Source organism: Bipolaris zeicola, assembly GCF_000523435.1.
Source record: "Bipolaris zeicola 26-R-13 unplaced genomic scaffold scaffold_76, whole genome shotgun sequence".
Classification (NCBI taxonomy): Eukaryota; Fungi; Ascomycota; class Dothideomycetes; order Pleosporales; family Pleosporaceae; genus Bipolaris; species Bipolaris zeicola.
In genome coordinates, this window is record NW_006912125.1 from 47,576 (window position 1) to 71,150 (window position 23,575).

At 51.0% G+C, this 23,575-nt stretch overlaps 12 protein-coding genes across 12 annotated transcripts; 6 read left to right on the top strand and 6 right to left on the bottom strand.

Annotated features, from left to right (window-relative positions):
- Positions 1-178: 178 nt before the first annotated feature.
- Positions 179-451, top strand: COCCADRAFT_96420 (uncharacterized protein; the record flags this gene model as incomplete). Its single annotated transcript, XM_007714206.1, has 1 exon — positions 179-451. One exon carries the CDS (start codon positions 179-181, stop codon positions 449-451), a length of 273 nt encoding a protein of 90 aa, XP_007712396.1.
- Positions 452-651: 200 nt separating this feature from the next.
- On the top strand, positions 652-1,704 carry COCCADRAFT_96461 (uncharacterized protein; the record flags this gene model as incomplete). Its single annotated transcript, XM_007714207.1, has 2 exons — positions 652-958; positions 1,025-1,704. 2 exons carry the CDS (start codon positions 652-654, stop codon positions 1,702-1,704), a joined length of 987 nt encoding a protein of 328 aa, XP_007712397.1.
- Positions 1,705-2,499: 795 nt separating this feature from the next.
- Positions 2,500-4,302, top strand: COCCADRAFT_36864 (uncharacterized protein; the record flags this gene model as incomplete). The annotated part of the gene is made up of 1 exon (XM_007714208.1): positions 2,500-4,302. One exon carries the CDS (start codon positions 2,500-2,502, stop codon positions 4,300-4,302), a length of 1,803 nt encoding a protein of 600 aa, XP_007712398.1.
- Positions 4,303-4,493: 191 nt separating this feature from the next.
- COCCADRAFT_96451 (uncharacterized protein) lies at positions 4,494-7,903 on the top strand (the record flags this gene model as incomplete). The annotated part of the gene is made up of 2 exons (XM_007714209.1): positions 4,494-4,656; positions 4,752-7,903. The coding sequence occupies 2 exons, from the start codon at positions 4,494-4,496 to the stop codon at positions 7,901-7,903; spliced, it is 3,315 nt and encodes a 1,104-aa protein (XP_007712399.1).
- A 769-nt stretch (positions 7,904-8,672) lies between these two features.
- Positions 8,673-8,837, bottom strand: COCCADRAFT_96465 (uncharacterized protein; the record flags this gene model as incomplete). Its single annotated transcript, XM_007714210.1, has 1 exon — positions 8,673-8,837. The coding sequence occupies one exon, from the start codon at positions 8,835-8,837 to the stop codon at positions 8,673-8,675; it is 165 nt and encodes a 54-aa protein (XP_007712400.1).
- Positions 8,838-9,578: 741 nt separating this feature from the next.
- Positions 9,579-12,163, top strand: COCCADRAFT_36866 (uncharacterized protein; the record flags this gene model as incomplete). Its single annotated transcript, XM_007714211.1, has 4 exons — positions 9,579-10,164; positions 10,229-10,863; positions 10,917-11,038; positions 11,104-12,163. The coding sequence occupies 4 exons, from the start codon at positions 9,579-9,581 to the stop codon at positions 12,161-12,163; spliced, it is 2,403 nt and encodes an 800-aa protein (XP_007712401.1).
- A 333-nt stretch (positions 12,164-12,496) lies between these two features.
- On the bottom strand, positions 12,497-15,006 carry COCCADRAFT_26356 (uncharacterized protein; the record flags this gene model as incomplete). Its single annotated transcript, XM_007714185.1, has 2 exons — positions 12,497-12,671; positions 12,740-15,006. The coding sequence occupies 2 exons, from the start codon at positions 15,004-15,006 to the stop codon at positions 12,497-12,499; spliced, it is 2,442 nt and encodes an 813-aa protein (XP_007712375.1).
- Positions 15,007-15,268: 262 nt separating this feature from the next.
- COCCADRAFT_26357 (uncharacterized protein) lies at positions 15,269-16,017 on the top strand (the record flags this gene model as incomplete). The annotated part of the gene is made up of 3 exons (XM_007714186.1): positions 15,269-15,356; positions 15,424-15,767; positions 15,826-16,017. The coding sequence occupies 3 exons, from the start codon at positions 15,269-15,271 to the stop codon at positions 16,015-16,017; spliced, it is 624 nt and encodes a 207-aa protein (XP_007712376.1).
- Positions 16,018-16,079: 62 nt separating this feature from the next.
- COCCADRAFT_96421 (glycoside hydrolase family 5 protein) lies at positions 16,080-17,614 on the bottom strand (the record flags this gene model as incomplete). The annotated part of the gene is made up of 2 exons (XM_007714212.1): positions 16,080-17,395; positions 17,455-17,614. 2 exons carry the CDS (start codon positions 17,612-17,614, stop codon positions 16,080-16,082), a joined length of 1,476 nt encoding a protein of 491 aa, XP_007712402.1.
- Positions 17,615-18,553: 939 nt separating this feature from the next.
- COCCADRAFT_96409 (uncharacterized protein) lies at positions 18,554-19,267 on the bottom strand (the record flags this gene model as incomplete). The annotated part of the gene is made up of 2 exons (XM_007714213.1): positions 18,554-19,170; positions 19,225-19,267. 2 exons carry the CDS (start codon positions 19,265-19,267, stop codon positions 18,554-18,556), a joined length of 660 nt encoding a protein of 219 aa, XP_007712403.1.
- A 552-nt stretch (positions 19,268-19,819) lies between these two features.
- On the bottom strand, positions 19,820-21,376 carry COCCADRAFT_96493 (uncharacterized protein; the record flags this gene model as incomplete). The annotated part of the gene is made up of 2 exons (XM_007714214.1): positions 19,820-20,980; positions 21,029-21,376. The coding sequence occupies 2 exons, from the start codon at positions 21,374-21,376 to the stop codon at positions 19,820-19,822; spliced, it is 1,509 nt and encodes a 502-aa protein (XP_007712404.1).
- A 1,341-nt stretch (positions 21,377-22,717) lies between these two features.
- On the bottom strand, positions 22,718-23,158 carry COCCADRAFT_96365 (uncharacterized protein; the record flags this gene model as incomplete). Its single annotated transcript, XM_007714215.1, has 1 exon — positions 22,718-23,158. One exon carries the CDS (start codon positions 23,156-23,158, stop codon positions 22,718-22,720), a length of 441 nt encoding a protein of 146 aa, XP_007712405.1.
- Between the last annotated feature and the right edge of the window lie 417 nt (positions 23,159-23,575).

Here is a 23,575-nt window from a genome sequence, read left to right on the forward strand (position 1 = left end):
GCACCTTCAATATCTAGTTGAGTATAGTTGTATTACTACTAGTGACCAAACTTTCACATGCCACCGACTTTGAAACGGTCAGCAGGCTAGTATGAGACGCTCAGCAGAGCCTCTATGGGCAGGTAGTCAGACCAGACCTAGCAGGGCGAGAAATGATGTGTACATTTCTTTTGTGCATATGCAGAATATCTCATGCCGTCACCCGTTGGCCCGGAGCAACATCTGTGGTGATGACGTCCGTGCGGGCGGGGTAGCATTTTTGACGCCTCAATATCCATCAACGTGGGTTTTTCAAATCAAAAAGCCCTACACGGTACTGGTAGCGCCCTCGACTCACGTGGATGATGCTCCATGCTCACAAGGTGGGTTGCGGGTGTTCGGCCGCGATCTGCCTCGGCTCGCCAAATGGCCAGCCGAGCCCTGGACCGACGTAGGCCCAGCTCCGACGTAGTGTTGGAACTGCTCACATGCTGAAATTAAATTCGCTCTCTCCCTCACTGCGCATATTCCCATTTCTCAAAATTGCTGTGGGAGCGATCGCATAGCTCACAGTTTGCTTGAGCCATCTTCTTTCCGTCTTCAAACCACCTCTAGCAAATACAATCATTACTCGGACCATTTGACAACGCCCCACCAAAGCCTCCCACCAACATGTCAAGCACCGCAGACGCCGTTATCGAGAAGCTACCTTCCAAAGCGGAGCTCAAAGAAGATGCTAAAGTGGCGACCAAGTCTTCGCTTCAGTCGCTACGAGCGCTGATAGCTGGAGGCGTGGGAGGTGTTTGCGCCGTCATCGTGGGACACCCCTTCGACCTGGTGAAGGTGCGCATGCAAACAGCGGAGAAGGGCGTATACAGCGGAGCTATGGACGTTGTGAAGAAGACAATAGCAAAGGAAGGTGTGGCTAGGGGTCTATATGCGGGTGTTTCTGCGCCTCTTGTCGGTGTTACACCAATGTGTAAGTACTTAGAAAGCCAGCTGGTCCAAGGATGGTTTTTGGAACAACAAGGCTGACGCTGAACAGTTGCCGTCTCATTTTGGGGCTACGATCTCGGCAAGCAGCTTGTATCTAGTGTCTCAAAGGTTGAGAACAACCAGTACAGCGTCGCTCAGGTCTCCGCCGCCGGCTTCTTCAGCGCAATCCCCATGACAATCATTACCGCACCCTTTGAGCGCGTGAAAGTGCTTCTACAGATCCAAGGTCAAAAACAGCTGGCACCTGGTGAGAAGCCCAAATACTCTGGCGGACTCGATGTTGTGCGGCAACTCTACAAGGAGGGTGGTATCCGCTCAGTCTACCGTGGTTCTGCCATGACACTGGCGCGTGATGGACCAGGCTCAGCTCTGTATTTCGCGACATACGAAATTGTCAAGCGCAACCTCACACCAAAGGATCCAGTTACAGGGCAGCCTGGTTCATTGAGTATGGGTGCCGTAATGGTCGCTGGTGGTGCTGCAGGTATTGCCATGTGGATACCAGTGTTCCCAGTTGACACCATCAAGTCCCGCCTGCAAAGTGCAGAAGGCCGACCAACAATTAGCGGAACTATCAAAGGCATTCACGCAAGTGGTGGCCTCAAAGCTTTCTTCCCTGGTATCGGACCCGCCATGGCACGAGCAGTACCTGCAAATGCGGCTACATTTGCTGGCGTAGAGCTGGCACAGAAAGCAATGACGAAGATGTTCGACCAAGACGTCGAATGAAAGCCCCCGTGCACTCCGAAATGTATCCTCTACGACGGACATTTTATTTTCCGATTACAGTCATATTTTATTGATATCAACACGTTGGTGGCATTGCAATGGCGTTTTTAGATTCGCCGCAACACATAGCTATAGAGCAGGGGGGTTTCTAGATGAATTCTTCTCTACGTGTCTCCAATAAGAACTATTATTATCCACTACCACCGTTTCTTACCTCTGTGCTCTACCTCTGGTGTGCTCGACGCACGCGCTGACCTCAACAAGGGAGACAAATAGAACGCAGGCGCAACTACAGCCGTAACTTGGTTCATATTCGTATGTTCGCGCGACTGTCCTTTGTTCTATACACTTCCTACCGAGCTCTACAAAGCACCCACTACCGTAATGCGCCAATATACCTCGACTCTTGCTTTGTTCTGTGTCAGTGCTTGTTTCCTTCTTTCATCACCTGTCTCATCACCACGTCTTGCACAGGTCGCCGAGCGATGATCAACTGGAAGGGATTTCCTGAATAAGGTTTCCGTGCGTTGGAAGTGAAAGACCTGGCTGACCTACGCGTTTAGTTACAAAAGTATGAAAACAACAATTGTGCAATTTTCCGTTGCTGAACACTCGTCCTCGCATGTCTCAAGCTTCAAATACGATCCAATGGTTCTATTGGTGTCGCCGCGTCACCCAAACGTGATTCAGACAATATCACACAAATTTCCGTCAGCGAGACTCTCTTCTAGTCCAGCATCATTACCACAAATAGTTGATCCCTTTCCTGCGAGACGAGGCTCTATACGCCTTGATATGAGCGACATTGTGAGCCTAGAGTTGGTACTTGGGGCTCGTGTCTCCGACAATTCATCCGACCAGGATTGGGAAGACAACGTCAGAAACATGATGCAAACATTTACACCCGACCAAATGGACTGGATAAAGCAAGGAGAAAGCAGGAAAAGAAATTCAATCTCATCACTGTCAAGCCCTACAAAAGCTTCCATACACAGGCCAGAGTCTAGTATCGAAGACGACCAAACGAACGTTGAGTGCGTACCGGGCTTCTTTGAGAACGAGGAGAGAGGTCCAAAAAGAGCAAGGAGGATATCTCTGCTCCGTCTAGATAAGGATACTGTACGCCTAGTACAGCATAGCCCGAGCATCGACAGCTCAAGACATTCAATTAGGAGCAACTATTTTGACTGCGTATCCTTAAACGGAGACAAGCAGACATCTCGTTTATATCTCGCCTCAAAAGATGAAGAGAACTCTCGTACTCTGTTACCACTAAGTCCGATACCTCAAAACTATCACAGACAAACTGCGTCCGAGAGTATGATGGCCGACTCAACCATCAACGCCCACATGGCAACCATGCATGCACTCGAGTCACGCAATCTCGATCTCCTGCCAGTGGCTTCCCATGGATTCACATACCTACAATCAGCTACTACTTCCGAATTTCCAAAGTCGTCGTCCTGCCCGAGTAGTCGTCGCACAACGTTGTCATCTGTACTGTTGGCCAATGGCGATCGCCTTGTTTATATACCATCTCGTTTTTCTGAGACACAGCATCCCTTTCCGACTAAGAATAAGCATAGAAAATCCAAGCCGCATACTCGACGAAGCTGTTCTTATCTTAGTGTCGACAACCGGGGGATAGATGAATACGCAAAGCTAAATGATATTACTATTAATAGAGAAGTCCAAACAACATTTGGCGACTGCAAAAGCAAATATATCCTTGGCCTTGTTGTCAATGAGGAGGAGCTTTTGCAAAGAAGCGGACTTGAAAGAAATATAAAATCACAGGGGTTGACTGGAAACAATTTTGGACCTGAGAGCGCTAGTGCTGAGAGTATGATCTGGCTAAGCTTGCGGAAATACGGCTGGATGAGGGACAGTGACGATGGAAAGAGGAGAAAAATAGTTCGCTTCGTCGTGCCGAACGTATCTTCACCCCATAACTCCAGCTATCCCGAGAAGACACAAATGCCGATTGGAGAGGCAACAGCATTCGACGACAAGCGTTTTGCAGAAGACCTCCAGGCTAGCTACCGTAAGCTAGCTGGATCTTGGTTCCTTCGTACATTCAGCGCTTACAGGCTATGTGCCGTACGCCTCAGTCAAACCAGTGTATGGAGCGGGGCTCAGACTCAGACGACTACAGAAGGATTGCTAGCAGCAGGAGATAGGATATGCATCTCTGAAGAAGCCAGACCTCCGCTGACAGAAGAAGGCTTGATGAAGCTACTGAGGAAGCCACAGATGGGGCAAGAAAGATATATGTGGGTTCACTGGGCGAGGCAGATTGCAGCATCAAACTCCGTTATGCAGACATATCCACATGTGAGGGACTCAAGCCGACTTCCACCGCCGACGATCATAACAATCGAATTCCTGCACACACCAAACACATTTCGCATTTTGATGGCACTCGCACTTTGTCTACTTGGTTGTATCACAGCAGTGTTAGTGTGTATCTTTATGAGTTCTGATAAGAGGGTGACTGAGGGACACACAAGCAAGCGCGTGGGGGATGGGGTCGGTATTGGTGTCCTGGTGTTAATGTTAGAAGGGGTGGGGTTTTGGACCTGGATCGTATTTAGTTAATGGGAAAGGGAGAGTGAACAGGGTATGAAGGTGTCGATGATTTGTACATAGGCAGGATTAGAGTAGTGATTGGTGAAGCACGAGCGGGCTAGCCCGATGCGTGTTAGCCAGGAACGTCCAAAAAGTCTCCCGACGCGCTTTGCCAAAGTTGAACATATTATCGCAAAGCCGCGACTTTTGAAAATATACCCATGGCTCCGATGGTCACGACCCGGCCTGGATATACCGTTTTCAACGACTTGCAGCGAAGGATGGGTATTTCTTCCTCACAACCTGTCCCTGCCTTAAGTCGCGATGTCAACGCTGGTGCCGGACCTTCCCCTAGTAGCCCGGAGTCCCAGTCCCGCTTTGCTAGTGAGTACACGAATCTTACGCGTGAAGAGACTATGTCTACTCAGCTTAATGTATTTTTTTTATACAAACACGCGCCTAATGCATTCAATGTATAGGCCCAGACATGGATGACGTAGCCGCATCTCAGCAGCTCATGGATGAGGGCGCGCGCGCCAACCCCACGTATGATGCCACTGAACAGCTTCCGCCGTCCGACGACGCTCACGACAAGCCCGCATCTGCGCGGAAAAAGCGCAAGAAGAACAAATTGAAGGCGACGCAGAAGAACCCCGAGACGTCATCTGCGAACACGCGGAATGCTGCCAGTCCACCTGCAACTCCAACATCCTCGCCATTTCCCTTCCCAGCGACCCAGCCAGAAGCCGAAGAGATCACTGGCCCAGTGTCAGGAAGCCTTCAGATGGTGCCGAGTACATCGCAAGCAATGCCTACAATTGACGTGCCTGATTCTCAGGTCGCCGCTATTCCCGTCCGCGCACCCGCTTCGCCGCCGAAATCGAGCTACATGGTGCCTTCCAGTGTCACCAAGACCAAGCGCACGTACAAGAAGAGCAGGCAATTGAAGAGAGATGAGATTGCTCAGGATGCTATTTTCGGTGAGACTGTGGACCAACTCGCAGACACAAACACAGGCACAGAAGACCCAATCTCGCCTTCGCACAAGACTTCTCAGCGCAAACGTCCACGAACCAGGGATATAGACGGAGGATCACCAGGAGCTGTAGACGCAACGCCTGCACCGGCTAAAAGGCGGAAGATTGGCACACCCAAGTCGGCAACTACCCTCCAAGATCTTATACAAACAAGCCCCAATGACGATGCCGATATACAGCAAACCAAAAAGACGAAACTGAAGCGAGTAAAGAAGCCACATACGCCTGTTGCAAAGATCAAGGACATCTATGATATCCCAGATGACGAAACAGAGCCTACTGACGGGGCTGGTGAAGCTCTTGCGCCATCTGCGAATAATGGATTTGGACAGTCTGGAGATAGAGAGGAAGGCGAACAGGTACAAGTAGCTTCGACTCAGAAGAGGCGTAGTGAAAAGAAGAAGAAGACAACGAGCAATGGCGATGTCTACGACTGGCATGCCTCGGTGCGCCAACCCGGCCAATTACCAAATGCATTACTCAACAACAAACAAGACGACGACATACTGATGCAAGATCCCATATATACTGATGACGACGACCCCCCATATGCTCCAGCTGAAAGGGAGGGAAATGGAAAGACACAAAAGAAGAGAAGCAAGGAAAAGGGGAAGGAGAAGGAGAAGGAGAAGAAAGTGCGGAAGAAAAAGCAGAAGAAAGGGAGTTTAGACGGCCCAGGTGTGATGAAGATTCGCAGAAACAATGGCAGCAGTATCAGTGGACTTTCGTCTGCTGAAAGGGCGCTCAATGCCTCTCGTGACCTCGGCCACCCTCCGGATCTGCGAACGAGTGGCGACTTCACCGAGGATGAAGAGGAACTAATTCGCCGAGCCATTATAGATTTTCAACAACGAAAGGGGTTGGACGTTTCTGAACTTGTTGAGATTATCCAATGGAACCAGTATGACCCCAGGTTTCACCGTGATCCGGGTGTTAACCGGAATAAGAGTGATTGGACGCCTCAGGACCGCGAGGATGAGCGAGAGAGCACGGAATTCTGGGATGAAATCAAGAGCATTGCAATGACCCGGTCACATGACAGAATGAGGAGGCATATCCGTCGATTATATCACCAATTCAAGAGTGGCGCATGGACAGAAGAGGAGGACCAGCAGTTGCGAAATCTCCAGGCTGCTCATCCAAACCAATGGAAGCTCATCTCGATTACCATGGGCGACCGTTCGATGCACGACTGCGTGAACCGATGGCGCGACTACTTACAGTACGGCGAACAACGAAAGACAGCTCGCTGGACTGAAGAAGAAGAGAATCTTCTCATCCGTGCTGTGACGACGGTTGTGCAAAGAGATGAAGATCACCGTGCCGAGACAGGAAGGCCGCCACTGGACACGTACACCAACAAACACATTAGCTGGCCTCAAGTTGCTCGCGAAATGGGCAACTCTCGCAGCCGCATTCAGGCCTCGGTCAAATGGACTCAATTGATGAAGCGTGACAATCCACCGCAGATTGAGATAGAGTACAAGCCTAGAGCATCAACCGCGGCGTTGACTGATGCGCCCACTAAGAAGAAACGCAGGCAGAGTCAGAAGAAGAATGCAGTGGATAAGAATGCGTACAAATCTCAAGACATTATAGTGGATTCAGATGTGGAGGAGAGAGGAGAACCTGAGGAGGCTGAAGACGGACCAGAACCTGCGACAGGTGCTACAATGAGTAAGCAGCGTGGTCAGCCCGAGGAACCGTCTGACGAGACTCAAGACCAGGAACCTGAAGGGGACCTGGGCACGGACAATGGACCAGCTATTTCGCCGCCACTGGAGAAGAAGAAACGTGGACGACGACGGAAGAGCGAAGCGACGGAAGCTGATAAGCCTGAGGAAGTTAACGAACCAAGCACGGCAAGGGATGAGTCAGCAGACAGGGAAGCAGAGGAAGAGCGTGTTAGCGGTGAGCTAAGCGATTCACATTCTAAGATAAAGAAGAAGAAGAGGAAGAAACGATCGCGAAAAAGCGAGGTTGAGGAAGTTGACGAGGCTGAAGAAGGTCAAAGAGAAAAGGGGGATGTAGGGGAGAGTCGTGAAGAAGACGAAGATGGAACTCGACAAGATGAAGCTGGAGAAGTGCAAGTGCAAGAGGAGCAGGAGGAACAAGTGCAAGAAGAACAGGCCGAAGATGAGCAGGGGCAGGAGCAGGAGCAGGATGAAGCAGACGAAGAAGGGTCTGATGAAGCACAAGGCAGTGAGCAGAGCTCAGCAGAAGCTAAAGATGAATCGGTGGTTGGGCCGGCGGCGGCGTTGTCGGGCGAGGAGGCGGAGGACGTGTCTGAGCCGTCGGCCGGACCGGGTGTAGATCAGATGCTGTGGGGCGACAAGTACGATCTCATCTTCAAGCTCCAGGATCGCAGGGACGATTATGAAGAAGAGGTTGACTGGGAAGATGTGCGCAAAGACCAAGGGTACCCTTGGTCGACGGAAACACTCAAGGCAGCGCTACATGAGTTGATTGGGGTGATTGGCGAGCGTGGGCGAGAAGTGGACGCAGATGACTTTCCAGGGACGATTGACGATGTCATGGATTTCATAAGCGAAGAGCATGGTGCCGAGCTTGAGGAGCACTATCAACCCGCGTAGGGGAAGGGGTGCATTGGATGAAAGCGAATAAAGAGTTTGGTGTAGTCGGGTAGTGTGTGCTCTGTCTGAAGCATGGGGGGAGGGTGAGTGGGGATATTCTTGGGTGGTCCCTCCCGCATCCGGCGATGCCTGCTTGGGCCGTTTTCGCGCACATGGTAATGCCGCATACGAAGCCAATACGCCGCCTTGCCCTTGGCACCCGAAATGTAACATTGGGCCGCCGATTGAAGACGCACCTGGACATGGACAAAGTGCTAGAGAAGGACGGCGCCTTGGAACTGTACATATGTAATTTGCATCACGCGCAATACACAACACTCTAGTATATACAGACTTGGTACAACAGGGCTGGCTGGCGTAGCAGTAGAGCATAGCCATGGCCAGCCGAGTGAGGACCGTCGTGGGCTTAGTGGGGGCAAAAATAGATTTAAAGATGGAACCCTTTTTTTTCAAGGGTCACGAAGCGGTATCTCCACTTGGATGCTTTCATTGTTTATTGGATACTATTGGCTGCAGGCTGCACAAGCTATTGGAATCGTTGTGAGCGTGAGCATATATGTGAGGGTGTAGGCATGGATGTGCGGGCAAAGTGTATTTGGCAGTTGTTAGCATGCAAGCGGAAGGATCGGGAATGGGCACGGTGTGTGTGTGTGTGTGTGTGTGTGTGTGTATGTACAAGTACAACGGATGGTGCGGACTAAGGGTGAGGGATGAAATGGAGAGTGGTTGAAAAGTAGACGACGGAGGAAATACTCTACTCAGGTCTACTCTACCGTAGAGTGAAGCCTGGTGAATGGGGCATAGGCGGGTGGACAGTCGGGTGGGACTTGGCACATGTCACGCTGTTGCACTGCCAGCCTCGCCCGACGTGACCAATGCGGCGCCGACTTGGCCGTTGAACCGCCCGATTTGGCCGTTGCAAGCCATTCGCCATTCTATATCGATCATTGCCTATCCCGGCCCCCTCCATGACGTGCCACCGTCGCACGCCAGTCAGCCGTGGCAGTGGCCTCTCGTTGCGAGCACGAGCATGCTCATTGTCGTAGCATACAAGAGCCTGGCTTCATCCTGACCCGGCTTTGTTCCACCTGTGCTACCCTACCACTACCACCACCATTACTGCTGCCACCCCCCGCCCGCTTTCACTCCCCCACACCCGGCGGTGCTTCTCCATTCCCCTGCATCGCCCTGCTGCTGCGTTTGATCCTTCCTACGTATTGTAATCTGCCACTCGCTACTTGTCCCCGCCCGCGTTGCGTGTCACCTTGGCCTCGCCCTGCTACTACTACTCTCGCTTGCACATCGTCATTACCGCTACTTGACGGCACCCACTCTAGACAAATCAGCGTTCGCTCCCCACCTTCAAGGTCGCTTGCCACGCCACCCCCTCAACCACTCACCGTCCCGGGGCGATCACTTCAACGGCTGGTCCCTCTCCTCACTCGTTTGAAAGGTTCAAGGGTGCCACCTTGGTTCCTGAACTAAAGACGTCATTTTTTGAAACATTTACCCGCTCCTACTTGCCTCACACGACTCAACCCCCGATTTTTTAGCTACCGCCTAGTAGCTCGACTCGTACCCTTTGGAACATCTATCATCTGGTTACCGTTTGCGCTATATCGCCTGTCCATTGCGAACCTCTACCGTCGTCTCACTTCCACACAAATCCACAACCATGGAGCGAGTACGACCACGACCAGCGCCTCAACCAGATTGTCGTCGAATGTCCGTCTTTGCAGAGGTTGGCCTGGTGGACGAGCAGAAAATCCAGGAAGAGCGGAGTCCGGTGCGCGCACATGGTGAGGCTTTGAAGAGGTTACGACCAGTCAAGGTCTTGCGATTTAGAAGTCAGAACGACATTTTTGATGAAAGAACACAAAACGAGGACGACGATGAGGACGAATGGGAATCAGTGTACGATGAGGACGAGACCAACGACTCCATGTCTTCCATGACGGCCACCAAAACACAATCAGTCATGCCTGCGAGACTCTACCGATTGGGACTATTAAGTCTTTTACTAGCCCTGATGCTACCAATCATGCAGTTCAACCCACTCAAGCACATTGGTGTAAGAGCTGGCGCTGTTCCCGGAAACCGGATTGAAGCCAACATCCAACACTCATCGCTAATGAGGCGAGAAGATAGTCCTACTGATGCGTGTAGGCGATGGAGCGGCCAGAGTGCCATTGTCAATGGCACACTGTACATGTACGGTTTCCGTAGGACCACCGAGGCTCAACAAAAGGACAACACGTGGAGTATGTTCGCTTGATTCTGTCCATACCGTACTCGTTCCATGAGTCCAGTACTAACTCTCGACAGATAACGATTTTCTTACTCTCGACCTTACTGAGTCCTGGCAGATTAGTTCGCCCGCTCTCAAAGGCCTCCCAAAGCCTAACGGACCACCTGCTGTATCGCTTGGTCAGCTTTGGTCGTCTTTCGATTCTCTGTGGCTCTATGGCGGCCAATTTTCCGATACCCCTATCGTCCAGGCAGGAAACAACTCGATATGGGAATACAACATTGGAAGCCAGCAGTGGATCGAACATCCAGACCCAAAGACATCGGCTGGCGATAAATCAGAGGATGCTGGACAATCGGTGCAGCGCGTTGCCGAAGGCGCTGGTCTCACCGTCAGCACACTAGGCAGGGGATTCTATTTTGCTGGCCACCTCGACTTTCTCACAACTGAGGGATGGAGTAATCAGGTCGCAAGGGTTTACTTGAAGAGTCTGTTGGAGTTTACATTCCCTGGACACAGTAATGGTAATGTTGAATCTTTGGGTGATGGCAAGACTGCTGGATCTGACGGTGTGTTTCGCAACGTCACTTACGGTGGACTGCAAAACACAGCATCCTTCCCTGAGCGTGCCGATAGTGCCCTAGTCTATGTTCCCGGTTTCGGCAAGGAAGGCTTGTTGATTGGTGTTACCGGTGGTGACAATGCTACTTTTGTAAGTTCAATCGTACAACGGACGTACTGACTCAAGATTCTGACTATATATAGACGCAAATGAACACCATCGACGTCTACGATATCGCGACATCGACATGGTACAAACAAAGCACTTCGGGCAAAACACCAGAGTACCGTGTCAACCCCTGTACTGTTGTTGCGGCTGCTGCAGAGTGAGTTTTTTTTCCGATCGTATACGCTGATCGACTTGGGACTCTGTGCTAATCTTGATTTTTAGCGGCTCATCTTACAACATCTACATGTTTGCTGGTCAGGACCTAACCCCACCCGGTAACCAGAAGCAGCGAGACGACATGTGGATCCTGTCTGTTCCGTCGTTTACCTGGATTGAAGTCGATCAAGGTACCGAAAAGGCGAGTATCCCCCCACCTCGTGCTGGACATTTGTGTCATGCGTGGGATGGACAAATGATCGTCCTTGGAGGTTACAACACGAACCTTGGCTGCGATACGCCCGGTATCTACGTCTTTAATATGAGCAGTCTTAGCTGGAGCGACCAATTCACCGCCGTTACAGCAAAGAATGCGCTGCAAAGGTACAACAAGGACGACAAGGGCAGCACAGGTAATCCGCTTGCCCAGCAAATTAACCAGCGAGGTTTTGGCGTCGATGCTGGAGTCGAGGGATCCTATGGCTACGCCGTCCCTGAGCCAGTACGACAGGTTATCGGAGGTGGTCCCACTGGTGGTGCAACTCTCACTGCACCCCGTCAAACACCCACTCAAGGCCCCCTCGCAACAGGTAAACCGCAAACCTACACAGTGACAGGTCCCGACGGCGCAACCATCACCAACGTAATTAACGGAAACCCATCTTCCTCATCCCGCGACGGCCCCAACATCGGCGCCATCATTGCAGGCGTCATCGCAGGCGTCTTCTTCGTTGTAGCCGCCTACTTTGCCTTTTGCGCCTGGATCTACCGCCGCCAAGTTCAAATCTGGAAGAAGCACGCTGCCGTCATGCAGACACGCGCAAATGCCACGGCCGAGAAACACGGCACGTATACGTCGTCGTCTGGCAAACTCAGCTCCGAGCGTAACACTGGTACAGCAGGCGGAAGTAGCAGTGGCGGCGTAGCTGCGGGCTCTTTTGATAATGCGAGGAGAAACAGCGGTGATGGAACGGCGTATGGAGGTCCTGGAGCTGAGTGGGGACGACGAAACAGCGAGGGGAGCGTTATTGACGGGCTCTTGGATGTGCATGAGCCGACGTTTTGGGGTGCACGAGGTGTGCTGCTTAACCCGCGGAGGAGTCTGCGGGTTATTAATCGAGATTAAAGCCTTTTTTCTTAACCAGGAAGGGCTGGTATGTTTTTTGTTTTTCTCCTTACTCTCATGATTCCCACCTACTATTTCTTCTGCGATCTTCCTTGTCTCTAGCGAGAGTTCAGCTATGTTGGCGAGAAAAAGCTCATTTAATCACGATAATCACGGATAGTTAAAAAAGACACAGGTATGGGGATATACAGGTACATAATGCTACTACTAGTCATTAGTAAATAATGGAATACTATACACAATCATATCTTCGTTGACATCAACATCATTAATCACAGATATGGCTTTTGATTTTATACATGATAATCTCGCTCCCTTGCTGCAAGAATTCTTTTATGGGTCCAGATCGCGGTTAATGTTGTACTGTCGATAACCGAACCCGTCCATCGTGACCCAGTGACCCAGAGCTTCCAGTTCGTCCCAGATTTGTGGATATCGCTTCTTGATCCAGGCCTCGACTCGTGTTTGCTTCTCACCGTTGGCAGTGCAGTTGAACCAGCTACCTAGACTGTAGAATTATTAGCATTACTCTATAACGAAGGAGAGACAAGGGAAGGCTGTTGAATGTAGACTTACATTTGCAAATCCAGCTTGAAGCCATACTCCTCCTCGACAGTCTCTATAAGCGCCAAAGCCTCATCGTGGTTGTGGTTTCGTGTAATGGCCGACATGTAGGCGGTCCAAATGGCCTTGTCAATGTCAATATCCTGCTCTTTCAAGCGCGTCCAGATGGACCGCGCGTGCTCGGATCCAAGATGCATTCCCTCACACGCTCGAAACGCGATGAGGATGCTGTTGTATGAAGGACCCTCTTTTGATTCACAAATCTCCCTCCAGTATCGTAGCGCCTTGCGGTTCTCTCCCGTCGCCGCATAGGCGAGCATTAGGGAGTTGCGTAGCTTGGTGTCCATGTCCACGTTGAGATCTAGCTTCAGCTGGTTGTTTGCCAGTTCTAGCGACTCGGCATCCGCGCAACGAGCGAAGCCGGTAAAGGCGGCGACATAGACTTCTTTAGTTGCCGTGTGGGTTGGGCTGATGTGATTGCGCATGTGGAAGAAGACGTGACAAGCCATGTCGGAACGATTCCTAGCAAAGAAGTTGTTCATGATAGGTATCCGGTCTTCGCGGGGCGTTTCAGCAAAGACATTACGTAGGATCTGGTAGCCGTCCCAAGCATCTGCTGTGCTGGTTTCGCCGTCTAGTATAAAGACTGAAAGCGCATTTCGGATAATCTTTCGCTGGGCTGGTGCATACTGATGTGCGTGTACCTGCAGGAGGTCCATCGCATCTGGGATCTCGCCCCTCCGGAGATGCAGGAGAGTCACGGCTGCGACAGTTTCGGGGGCAAAGTTGGCCTTGCGCTCGTGTAGGTCGTCTACCATGGCCATCAACTCATCAAAGTGGTTTTGGTTTGATACACAGAGGGCCTGTATCAGCTGATTGATGGCTGCAACACTGCGATCAGCGCCTGAGAAGCAACCTTGAAGGTTGAAGTAGGCCGCCCTAGCTCCATCGATGTCTCCCACAGAGATTCGATATGCTATCTGCATAGTGTAGGTCGTTTCATCGGGAATGATGCCACGATTCTCACCAAGAACAATGTAGCGTTCGGCCAGGTAAGGGTCCGACTTTGACATACAATGTTCGACCAGCGTGTTGATGGTTTCGACATCTGGGCGGATGACAGGAATGCTGGGGTCTTTGCGGCGTGCCTCATCATTGCGACGGATTAGTACATCAATCATACGATTGATCTCGTCGGGCCCTTTGCCGATAGCTACCGACCATAGAAAGACAGCGTCCCAAGCTTCTTTGGTAGACATAGCATCTTTGAGCAGAGTGGCTACGACCTCCTGACCAAAGGTCAATTCGCCTTTTGAAGCGCAAACCCTCAGCAATGCAGAGCTTGTCTTTCCCGAGGGGGTCGCAGGATCACCAAGTTCGGAAAAGACAGGTCGGGAGTACCATGATTTGGCCTTTTCAAGATCGCCTTTCTCGGCATAATGTGCGACTAGCATGCGTTGTAATGGGCGGGTCAAGGGAATCGACAGGTCTTGTAGCATATTTACAGTCTTTGCTATTCCGCCTGCGTCATTTTGACCAAGAATGCTTTCAAGCACGGTCTGCCATGCATGGAGAGAAGCTAGTCGTACAGGAGCAGGTGCATTAGAATCGTAAACGAAGGCGCCGGCCGCAACCTGTCTCGCCTTGGCAGGAGCACCAAATAAGGACAGCAGGCGGACTTGGGAAAGCTTAATGTACATATCGAATGGAATATCGAGGTCTTTCCGGCTTGCATTGCCGTTCTTGTCTTGGCCGCCTTGGGTGGATTTTGCAAGCTCATCAATGAGCATCTGACCAAATGGAAGATGCCACTTGCCAACCGCATTCGGTCGCTTTTCCAGAAGCTGTTCAAGAATCGCCTGCATGTCTTTCCTAGTAAGCCAGGGCTGTCCATCGTCCTGTGGTGTTTCCTTCAGATACTGCAGCGCGTAGTGGGCGCTCGCCACATGAAAGTCCTCAAATTTTCCTTTGTACAAGGCAAAAAAATCACGGATCGCTTGGGCGACTTCGGCGGGTTTGGGCGGACGAATGGCATTCTCTTTTGCGAATGCCACCTCCGTCAGCTTCTCGAGGCCGGCGGGCAGCTCGGCAGGCTTCAGCTTCCTCTGTTGTTTGAAGAGATTGCCCAAGAAGGAGCGCCGCTGGGTATAGGATATCGATCGAGAGGCATTCTGGGTGGCTGTACGGGGGCGAAGAGGGCGATGGCGACATCCTCGATATAGCAGAGGCTCGTTTGCGATGAGATTGCGGAAGACGATGCGGGTCAATTGAGAAGGCATGGTGGCGATTAGACGGGTAAAAGCTCCATGGGACCAGCAGAGGACACGGGCAGAATATATATACCTACGAAAAAGACGTTGCGATCGTGGCCGCGGAGAGTAGGCGGGGGGCGAGGGGATGATGGCGGCGGCGAGTCTATGGTGTGGTGAAATCATACAACGCTAAGAAAGCAAACCTCCGACCGCCGACGAGGGCCGCATATCGAAAAGTCACGACAACGATAGCGACAGCGACACGGCGACAGCAGAAGCACCCACCAACATGTCTGTGATGCGGATATCATTGCGGTCAACGCTGGCAGTGGCAAGGACGGGCATGCGCTGCTTTTCGTCGGGCCCGCAGAAGCAAGGTGCGCCCTCAATTCCTTCACCATCATCATCATCGCCACCATATTCTCTCTAACACACGCCGCCCAGACGACCTTATGAGCATTCTCGGCCAGAGCGCAGCCGCCCGCCACCCCGCCAACATCTCCTCAACCAACAACACAGCCAATTCGCGCCCGGGAGAGTCTGCCGCCCTACGCTTTGCCCGCAATGTAGGCCTCGACCGCGCAGCCTCAAGCCCAAACCGTGAATTGGCCGAGTCGGAGCGCCTCTCCCAGTACCAGCGCCAGATATACCGCAAGTGGCAACCCGGTGATGTGTATGCGCCACATGACCTGAGCGGAACCGAGCAGAAGAAGTGGAAGCAGGGCCGCAAGAGGCCACAGGAGGACGCCTTCGACGTGCTTGGTGTCAATCCCGTCTTGGAGTACAAGGTGCGTTGGGAATATGGGCAGAATCAAGGCTACAGAGAACTAACAACTGGACGAGCAGAACTTCACCATCATGTCTGAGTACATGACCGAGATGGGCCGCATAAAGCACTCGAGGGACACCGGGCTGCGACCAAAAAACCAAAGAAAGATTGCAAAGGCGATACGGAGAGCAGTCGGCCTGGGCCTGATGCCCAGTGTGCACCGACATCCGCTTGTGCTCAAGAAGAGCAATCCCGCACGCTTCTTGTAAGAACATATAGGGCCTTGTACAATACAATCATGACATTAAGTTTTCAACTACCACTACCCATGCTAGTGACTGGTCCCATTCTCAGCAATCCATTGCGCAATCATCTCTTGCTGGGCCTTGACAATATCCATGGCATGATCATCATCATACAGACCATACCATCCAGGGCTTTCATGCGGCGGATCACCCGCCCAAACCATACCAAACTCATTCGCCTGCTGTGTCTCCGGACGATAAACGCCGCTATACGCCCATGGACATGTACCCACGTACGCACCCCCATTCCTAAACTCATCCATGACCGTCCCAATAATCGTCGTGAAATACGCATCCTTGTGCGTCGTCGGCGCACTGCTCAAATACGGATACTCCTTGTTCTTGTTAACCCAGTTATCGCGCGCCATGCCAAACTCCTCGAGGAAGACAGGCTTGCCGATATCCAGCGCCCAGCGACTCGAGTTCTTCATAAAGTCACGTGCAAATTGCTGCGAGGTAGCTAGATTTGCGTCGCTTTCCCCGTACATGTCGTATACACCCCAGTTTTGCACCCAGCAGTGCGTAGTGGCGTAAGATACTGTCGGGAAATCGTGCACGCGCTTGAAGTAGTACTCACCTTGCTTGGATTCGAGACCTACGCTGATGAGTTGGCGGGGTGATATGGAGTGAATGTAGCTGGATATGCGGTCCACCCAGGGAAATAGCAGGTCGTTGGGATTCGGCACGCTGAAAAGATTATATGGGCCTGTGTATCCTAGGATGTCGGAAGGCTGGGGCTCGTTGGCAAGCTGCCATGTCATGATTGCCGGGTCGTCGGTGTAAAGTAGTCCGGTGACGGTGTTGCGCCTACTCATGACTGTTTTGATATGGTCCTTGTACCACTGCTCTGCTTGCGTGTTGTTGTAGATCAGATTGGCATACGCAATAAACTCGTTGTACGATGCTGCATCCACACCTTGTTCGGTGTAATTTCCCCATCCTGTGCCGGGTACCTCGCGCTGAGGCTCCGCCGTCAGGTTCCAGCTTGGGGGGTACGGGATTTTGGTGTTGTTGGTCGCCCACGACACATACTGCGCGAAGCCGCCGCTCCATTGCCACTGATTGTTGAGTGTCATGGTAGCACGCATTCCACGCTTCGACATCTCAGCGAGGCAAATGTCGAGACCTTTGAAAATTTCTTCATTATACTCGCCAGGTGCCTCTTGTAGAGCCGGGCTCATCCGGAAGGGCTGCGGTGTCGGCGCACCTTCTGAACCCGCCATGATGCGCAGATGATTGACTCCATGAGCGGCCATCTGATCCAGTTCTGTAACCAGGCGCGAATAGTTGCCGCCTGCAGAATCACTTGCAGCAAGATTCATACATGCCCAGTAGTTCATTCCTGGATCCATATTAGAATATTCATCTTGGTCAAAGTAGAAAGAAAGAGAGCCTGCATACCGGTGAGATAGTAAAGTCCATCTTTATTGTACAACCTCGTTCCCTCAACATAAACAAAATCGTCATCTGCGATTGCAGACTCATGAGAAGTCTGCTCATTCCTTGGTAGCACCGACCCCGCAGCCAGCGAGGCCAAAAGCAGCTGCAAATAAGCCTTCATGTTGAAAAACCCACAGGTACAACAAACAGGAAGACGAGCTTGGCCAGGCACCTCAAAGCACCTTGACCCGAGCCTTTTATACCGCTTCTTCTCGACAAACCCACATCGACTGTAGTGCAACCGCACCCCCGGCCGTTGGGCCAGCGGCTAATCGTACATCAATACACTATTGACATCATGTGCGGAGAAAGATTTTCCGAAAAAGCAACTGGGTAAAATCCCGTTCCGTCCACTATGCTGCATACGCAGTTGGTAGTAGTAGTCGGGGCATGGTTCCTGAGGTGATACCATGCGGGGAAGCCGTTTTGGGCACGGAGGGACGATCTCCGTGCTAATGCTTCTGGTTAGTGGTGGCAAGGATATGTTCGGTTATATGCTATCCGCATTACGCTAAGCACTGGGTACGGTGAACTACTAACGTGCGATGGGAAGGTCGACATCAGGTTATTTCTTGGAATAAATATAATAGTCACCCCTGAGGTGTATTTGGGATCAATTTTCAATTACACTGAAGAGTCTGCATTCGCACATTTACGCATTTACATCCACCGCAAGAAAACTGAGAAACCCGAGACATTGTTCGACCGTCGTCTGACGGAGCGCACAGAATACATGGCATCATGTGTTTAGTAGATACGAAGAGCAAGGAAAAGACCACGGCAGAACCGGAAGGTAGCGGAGGATAACCAACTATTTCAAAATCGCATTGGTACTCTTCGAAGTCGCCACTTCATTGCCGTCATACACCGGTTCCCTCAGGAGGCTTCGGAACGAGCGCTTTCTCAATCCATGATGCTGTCACTAGACTTGATTTCGATGTAAATTCGACAATGCTTTTCGCCAAACACTTGTGCAGCAGGTCCAGGAGACAAAAAAGAGGAAGTAATCGAATTGGATATCATTTCATCTTTTCACCTCCAAACACAGTCCTGAAGGCTATCAAAGACTGCCCTCCTGCTTCTTCAGGCGCTCGAAAAGTTGAACAAAAGTAGCCGGATCCTGCGCCCCTGAAACCTCATACTGATCATTGATCGTAAAGTTTGGCACACCAGTAATATGCTGCTGCCTGGCTTGCTCCACCTCCCGATCAACTTCTGGTCCGCCTTTGCCAGACTCCAGCCACTCCTTGACCTCTTTCTCGTCAAGTCCAGCTTTAATGCCCGCCTCGGTAAGAACTTCATGGGTTGTGATGTCCTTTTCGTTCTCAAAGTACGCTGAAAAAAGCTCTTCGATTACACGCGTCTGGACCTGAGGCCCCTTGGTTTTCCCGAGCTGTACGAGACGATGCGAATCGCGCGTGTTTCCCGTATTACCGCCGTACTTGAAGTTGATGCCTTCCGCTTTGCCAATTTCCGTTAGGCGTTCTTGCATCATTTCTGTGCGCTCTTTTCCGAATTTGGAATAATACGCTTGCTGCTTGTTCATGCTTTTCCCGGCACTTGGGTTGAGGTAGAAGGGAAACCAAGATGTGGAGAAGGTGTCGTTGGAGTTGGGGTGTTTCTCCTTGTAAGCTGCAATGCCTTTTTCAAGGCGCTTCTTGCCCACGTAGCACCATGCTATGAACATATGGTTAGTTTTTGGATTTTATTGTGGATACAATAAAAACTTACGACACACGGTGTCGCTGACGATATTGACCTGGAAGTTGGTCATCCTGCGTAAACTTGCTCGAAACGCCACTGTGAAGTTATGAAAGACGTTGTATGCCGTTGCTGGAGTGATGTTATTGTTCCAGCGCGTGCTGGATTTTATACAAATATGTAGGGCGAATTGGAGGGTGAATATTGCTGACAAATGACATAGTGGTGTTGATGGAGCCTGCGGAATTTGCCTTTTCCAGTGGGTTCCGTGTTCCCGAGGTTATTCCCTCACGAAAAAACGCAATCACTCAACTTTTCCGACTCATGACACACATCAATACTGATTCTTACAATATTTCTGAGTTGCTTACCAAGTACTGGTTTGAGTGGAATTATTGTCAGTAATATAATCATATGGGTATGCAGCGACCACATGGGGACATGTGGCGGCACTACGACGCATATCAATTCTTTTGGTCATACACATCGATTAGACTTTAATTTCATCATTGTTCATTATAATGTCGTAAAAGCAACAGATTAAGGACCCAATAACACCTCGCTATGCAGAAATTCAACTTTTGCTCAGTCACCCTGAGCGTGCAGCAAACAACACAGCCCACTGCTATCCTCGCTTCAATTCTTCACGCCACTTCGCCCCACGAACCAGAATCAGGATAATGCCGGGGATGCAAAGCAGGTCCATGATACCGAGACCAGTAAACGCCCATCCCCATCCCATTCCATCTAGAATGCCGCCCATGATGGCGGCGCAGATTGCTGCGGCTACGTTGCGAAGAAATCCTCCCAGTGCCACCAAGCTGGCAGTTTGAGTAGGGTCACATTCCGTTTGGAACGAGGTGCTCGTTACAAACACTATAGAGACACCGACTGCTGCGAGCGCTGAGCCACAGAGGCCTAACGCTGGGTGTACATGGTTAAGCGTAAACCAACCAAACATCAATTTTCCAGCAGCCGCACAGAGGAATCCCGGAATCTGAATTGCAATTCGTCGTTCGGGTGCTACTTTTCCGTCTGGGCTGTTGGCTATGGCCTTCTTCCGCATATAGTCCGAAAGTCGCCCAACAACAATGGAAGCGAGGAACATGGCGATGCCGGGACAGAGGAAAGCATAGCCGACCTCGGCAGTCGTCCAATCGTAGCCTTCTTGCCAGATGGTAGGAAAGGAAATGTACATGCCATACAGACCAGAAAACTGAAAAGCCCCGTTGAAGCAGACAATCAGGTGCGGCGGGTACTTCAAGAGACGCATGAACTTGCGGAACGAGGGTCGGGGAACTTTGGGAACATTCATGTCGGTGCAAGGCTTGGTCCACAGCTTTGGCATCGATATCCAGGGTTGTTTGGCAACACTGGCGCCATTTCCGACTAGAGAACGCAGAGTTTCTGGCATGCAGAAGACGATGGCGAGGTACACCGGGAAGCTCGTGAGCGAGAGGAAGGCAAACACCCATCTCCACCGTGACTCCGTCGCAAATTGACCGCCAATCAGAGGTCCCAGGATCGGTCCAAGCTGAGGTCCCATGAGAAACCAAGCCAAAGCGGATGCACGGCTTGCAGGCTCAGTAATGTCGGCTACGGTACCAGCTCCAACGGAAAAGACGATGCACGATCCGAACGCTTGGAAGATACGGAGAATGTACAGTAGCCAGATGTAAGCTGGAAGCGTAGCGAGTAATGTGTTGGCGATGAGAAAGCTTCCGAGACCGACCATGTATACCGTCTTTCTGCCACCAACATCGGAAGCCGCTGCACCAAAGAGTGGCTAGTTGAAATTAGCAACATTTTACGAAGACCACTTTGGGGAACTTACTGCAATGGCAAACACAACCATGTATATCGAGACTGTTCCATTGATGGCAGCTTCTGAAGCGTTGAAGATTTTCTGGAAAAGTCTGAGTGAGGGCAGATAGACTGCTCCGCAAAGTGGACCAAAGAAGCCAGCTGCTGTAACAACACCCAGGATAAACCGTCTTCGATTGAGTGAGAATGCAGAGTAGGGCTGTGCGGGTGGTGGACAGGGTGCTAGAGGCACATCATCTGCGAACGATTGTTGTGCTTCCTCATCGACACTGTGTCGCGAAGAGGATCTGTCGCTTTCAATGCTGTCACGGCACTGGTCATAATGGTGCGACTTTTCGAACTCGATCGGCGATCGCATGGTGAAAGAAGATACAACAGTGGTAAATGTCTCTGACAGTATCAGAGATGTGCTGTCCTAGATGGGAGCATACCAGGACAGTAATATGTCTGGCCAAAATACCCAGCATAGCCACCATACTCGGAATAGCCTACATATTCATTTTGCGCTACGCAGCACTGCCAACCCCGACGCCCTACTATTCTGGGCCCATTTGTTGTGCTTCAGGTGAGCCTTTAGCATAGCCCCGCTTTCAGGTTCCTTCGCTAAGAACCGTAACCTTGCTCAAAGCGAGTATTTTCGTCTCGGCTGCGTTGAGCCCCCCCTATCACCAAAGCGATCTTTGGCTCCATCGCTAAGCGGGCCGCCATCTCAGCCCCCAAAATTATGGCAACGGTCTGCTACTAGGTAGATGTTCGACAATCACTGCTGCTTGTTGGTGTCGGTGGTCGTACAAGCTAGTTACATGCGTGTCCCTCCATACTCGAAATCTCTGGCTGCATTGTTTCCGTCTGAAAGGATGAGACTCTCTTTCACATTCACTTGGCATTGTACACTGTGAAAGAGTGGCTGGCTGAGCACGGTGGTGCCGTTTACCATCTCTGCATGGGGTCCTGGTTAAGCTTTGTCTCTATTCGATGACATGCGCGTATGATACCGCAGAGCTAACAAAACAGGTGTATTGGCTTACTAGCGCCAGACACGGGCGACCCGAGGGGCTGGGGGTTGACGTGAGGCTGAACTTCCTTAGCCCCACCCCGACTGGAAGGATTACTGGTAAACATGCACCCATACTGCGCCTTGCATACAACTCCACAAGACTACAATGTCATGTTACATACACAACCATATTCTTGGTCGTGGTTTAGCATGTGCCATCATATCGACCACGTAACCAAAATACTAGCACACTGCCCTGGCACAGAAACCAAACATGGCGGCATGGGCCCGCCTGGCCAGACAACATGGCGCATGCATGTGCATAAGAGTTGATACGACTGGGATAAGCGGTTGTGACATGTCACAAGATGGGATTCTTATCGACTCACAACGCTGCACCATGTCGTGGTCAAACCCAGTGGCCCAGATAAGTCGTCAGTCTGCAGCAGGCTCAGATACGAACACACCAATGGCTAGCAGCTGAGAAAGTTCAGCAAGCCATCATGCAGAAATCTTAGCGGCGGCTTGCATTGCTCGGCAACCGCTCTTCCTTTACTTTTGGCATTGTTCATTAACGCGAAGAGAAAAAGAACTTGCAGCTGATCGCGTCGCGTAGAGTCCGACTTCTGAGATTGGCTTGTAGTGAGGGGTCAATAGATATACACCTACAATGCCTACAAACTTGGTTTGTTCTTTCATATGCTACTGGTTCATCCAGTCTTTCTGTCTGTCTCTAGGCAAAGGGGATATGCGTGTGTCAGCAACGCACATTTGCAGATCCTTCTGATTAATGCCTCCTTTCCCACTCGGAAAGTTGACCGACAGCAACGCCATGTAGACTTCCACTGTTATCATGTATACGATCTTCGCAGTCTGGACCACTCTCGCGAGTGTACGAGCACCGACACTGCGAACTTTCCCAGTAACAGTCATAGAAACGTGTAGTCCTGTGACCCCTCCTTGCCCTAGCTTTTCAGCATTCCAAGGTACAGTCACCCGAATTTTACTGCCCCTTTGATTCTTCCTGTCCGTATCGTCCCAGAAGTAAACAGTCTCGGGAGAATAGGTCGTAAGCAAGTCACGTGTACAGATGGAACGCCTGACGTTAGGCGGCCACGTTAGCTGGAGACCATACAATTCCATGTTGTTATGCCGAAATTGCATTTGCTTACTTTGATTCCCACTTTTCTCTTGGGTATTTGACGTTAATTTGTTGCCGAACTCCACAGTAATCGGCGTCCTGATCTCAAATGCCGGGAAGGATTCACGGCGGACCGAATGTGACTCAATTATTTTTATTGTGTTTGCCTGGTTTTTTGCTCTATTCGGATTGTGTTGCAACAGTAGCAGTGCGAGTTGGTTTTTTGCATGTTGTGTTGGCTGGGCGTAATCCTTGTTTGCTTGTAGGCTGCTCGTAGACTCATAGCTCAAGGGAGTCTTGTTGACAAGGGAATAACCATAGCCAAAAAAAACCAAGTAGAAGCAGATGATAAGGAAATAAGACTGTATTTGATGCAGTATGTAATTTGAATTATCTGAATAAACTCCAAGCGCTATGCA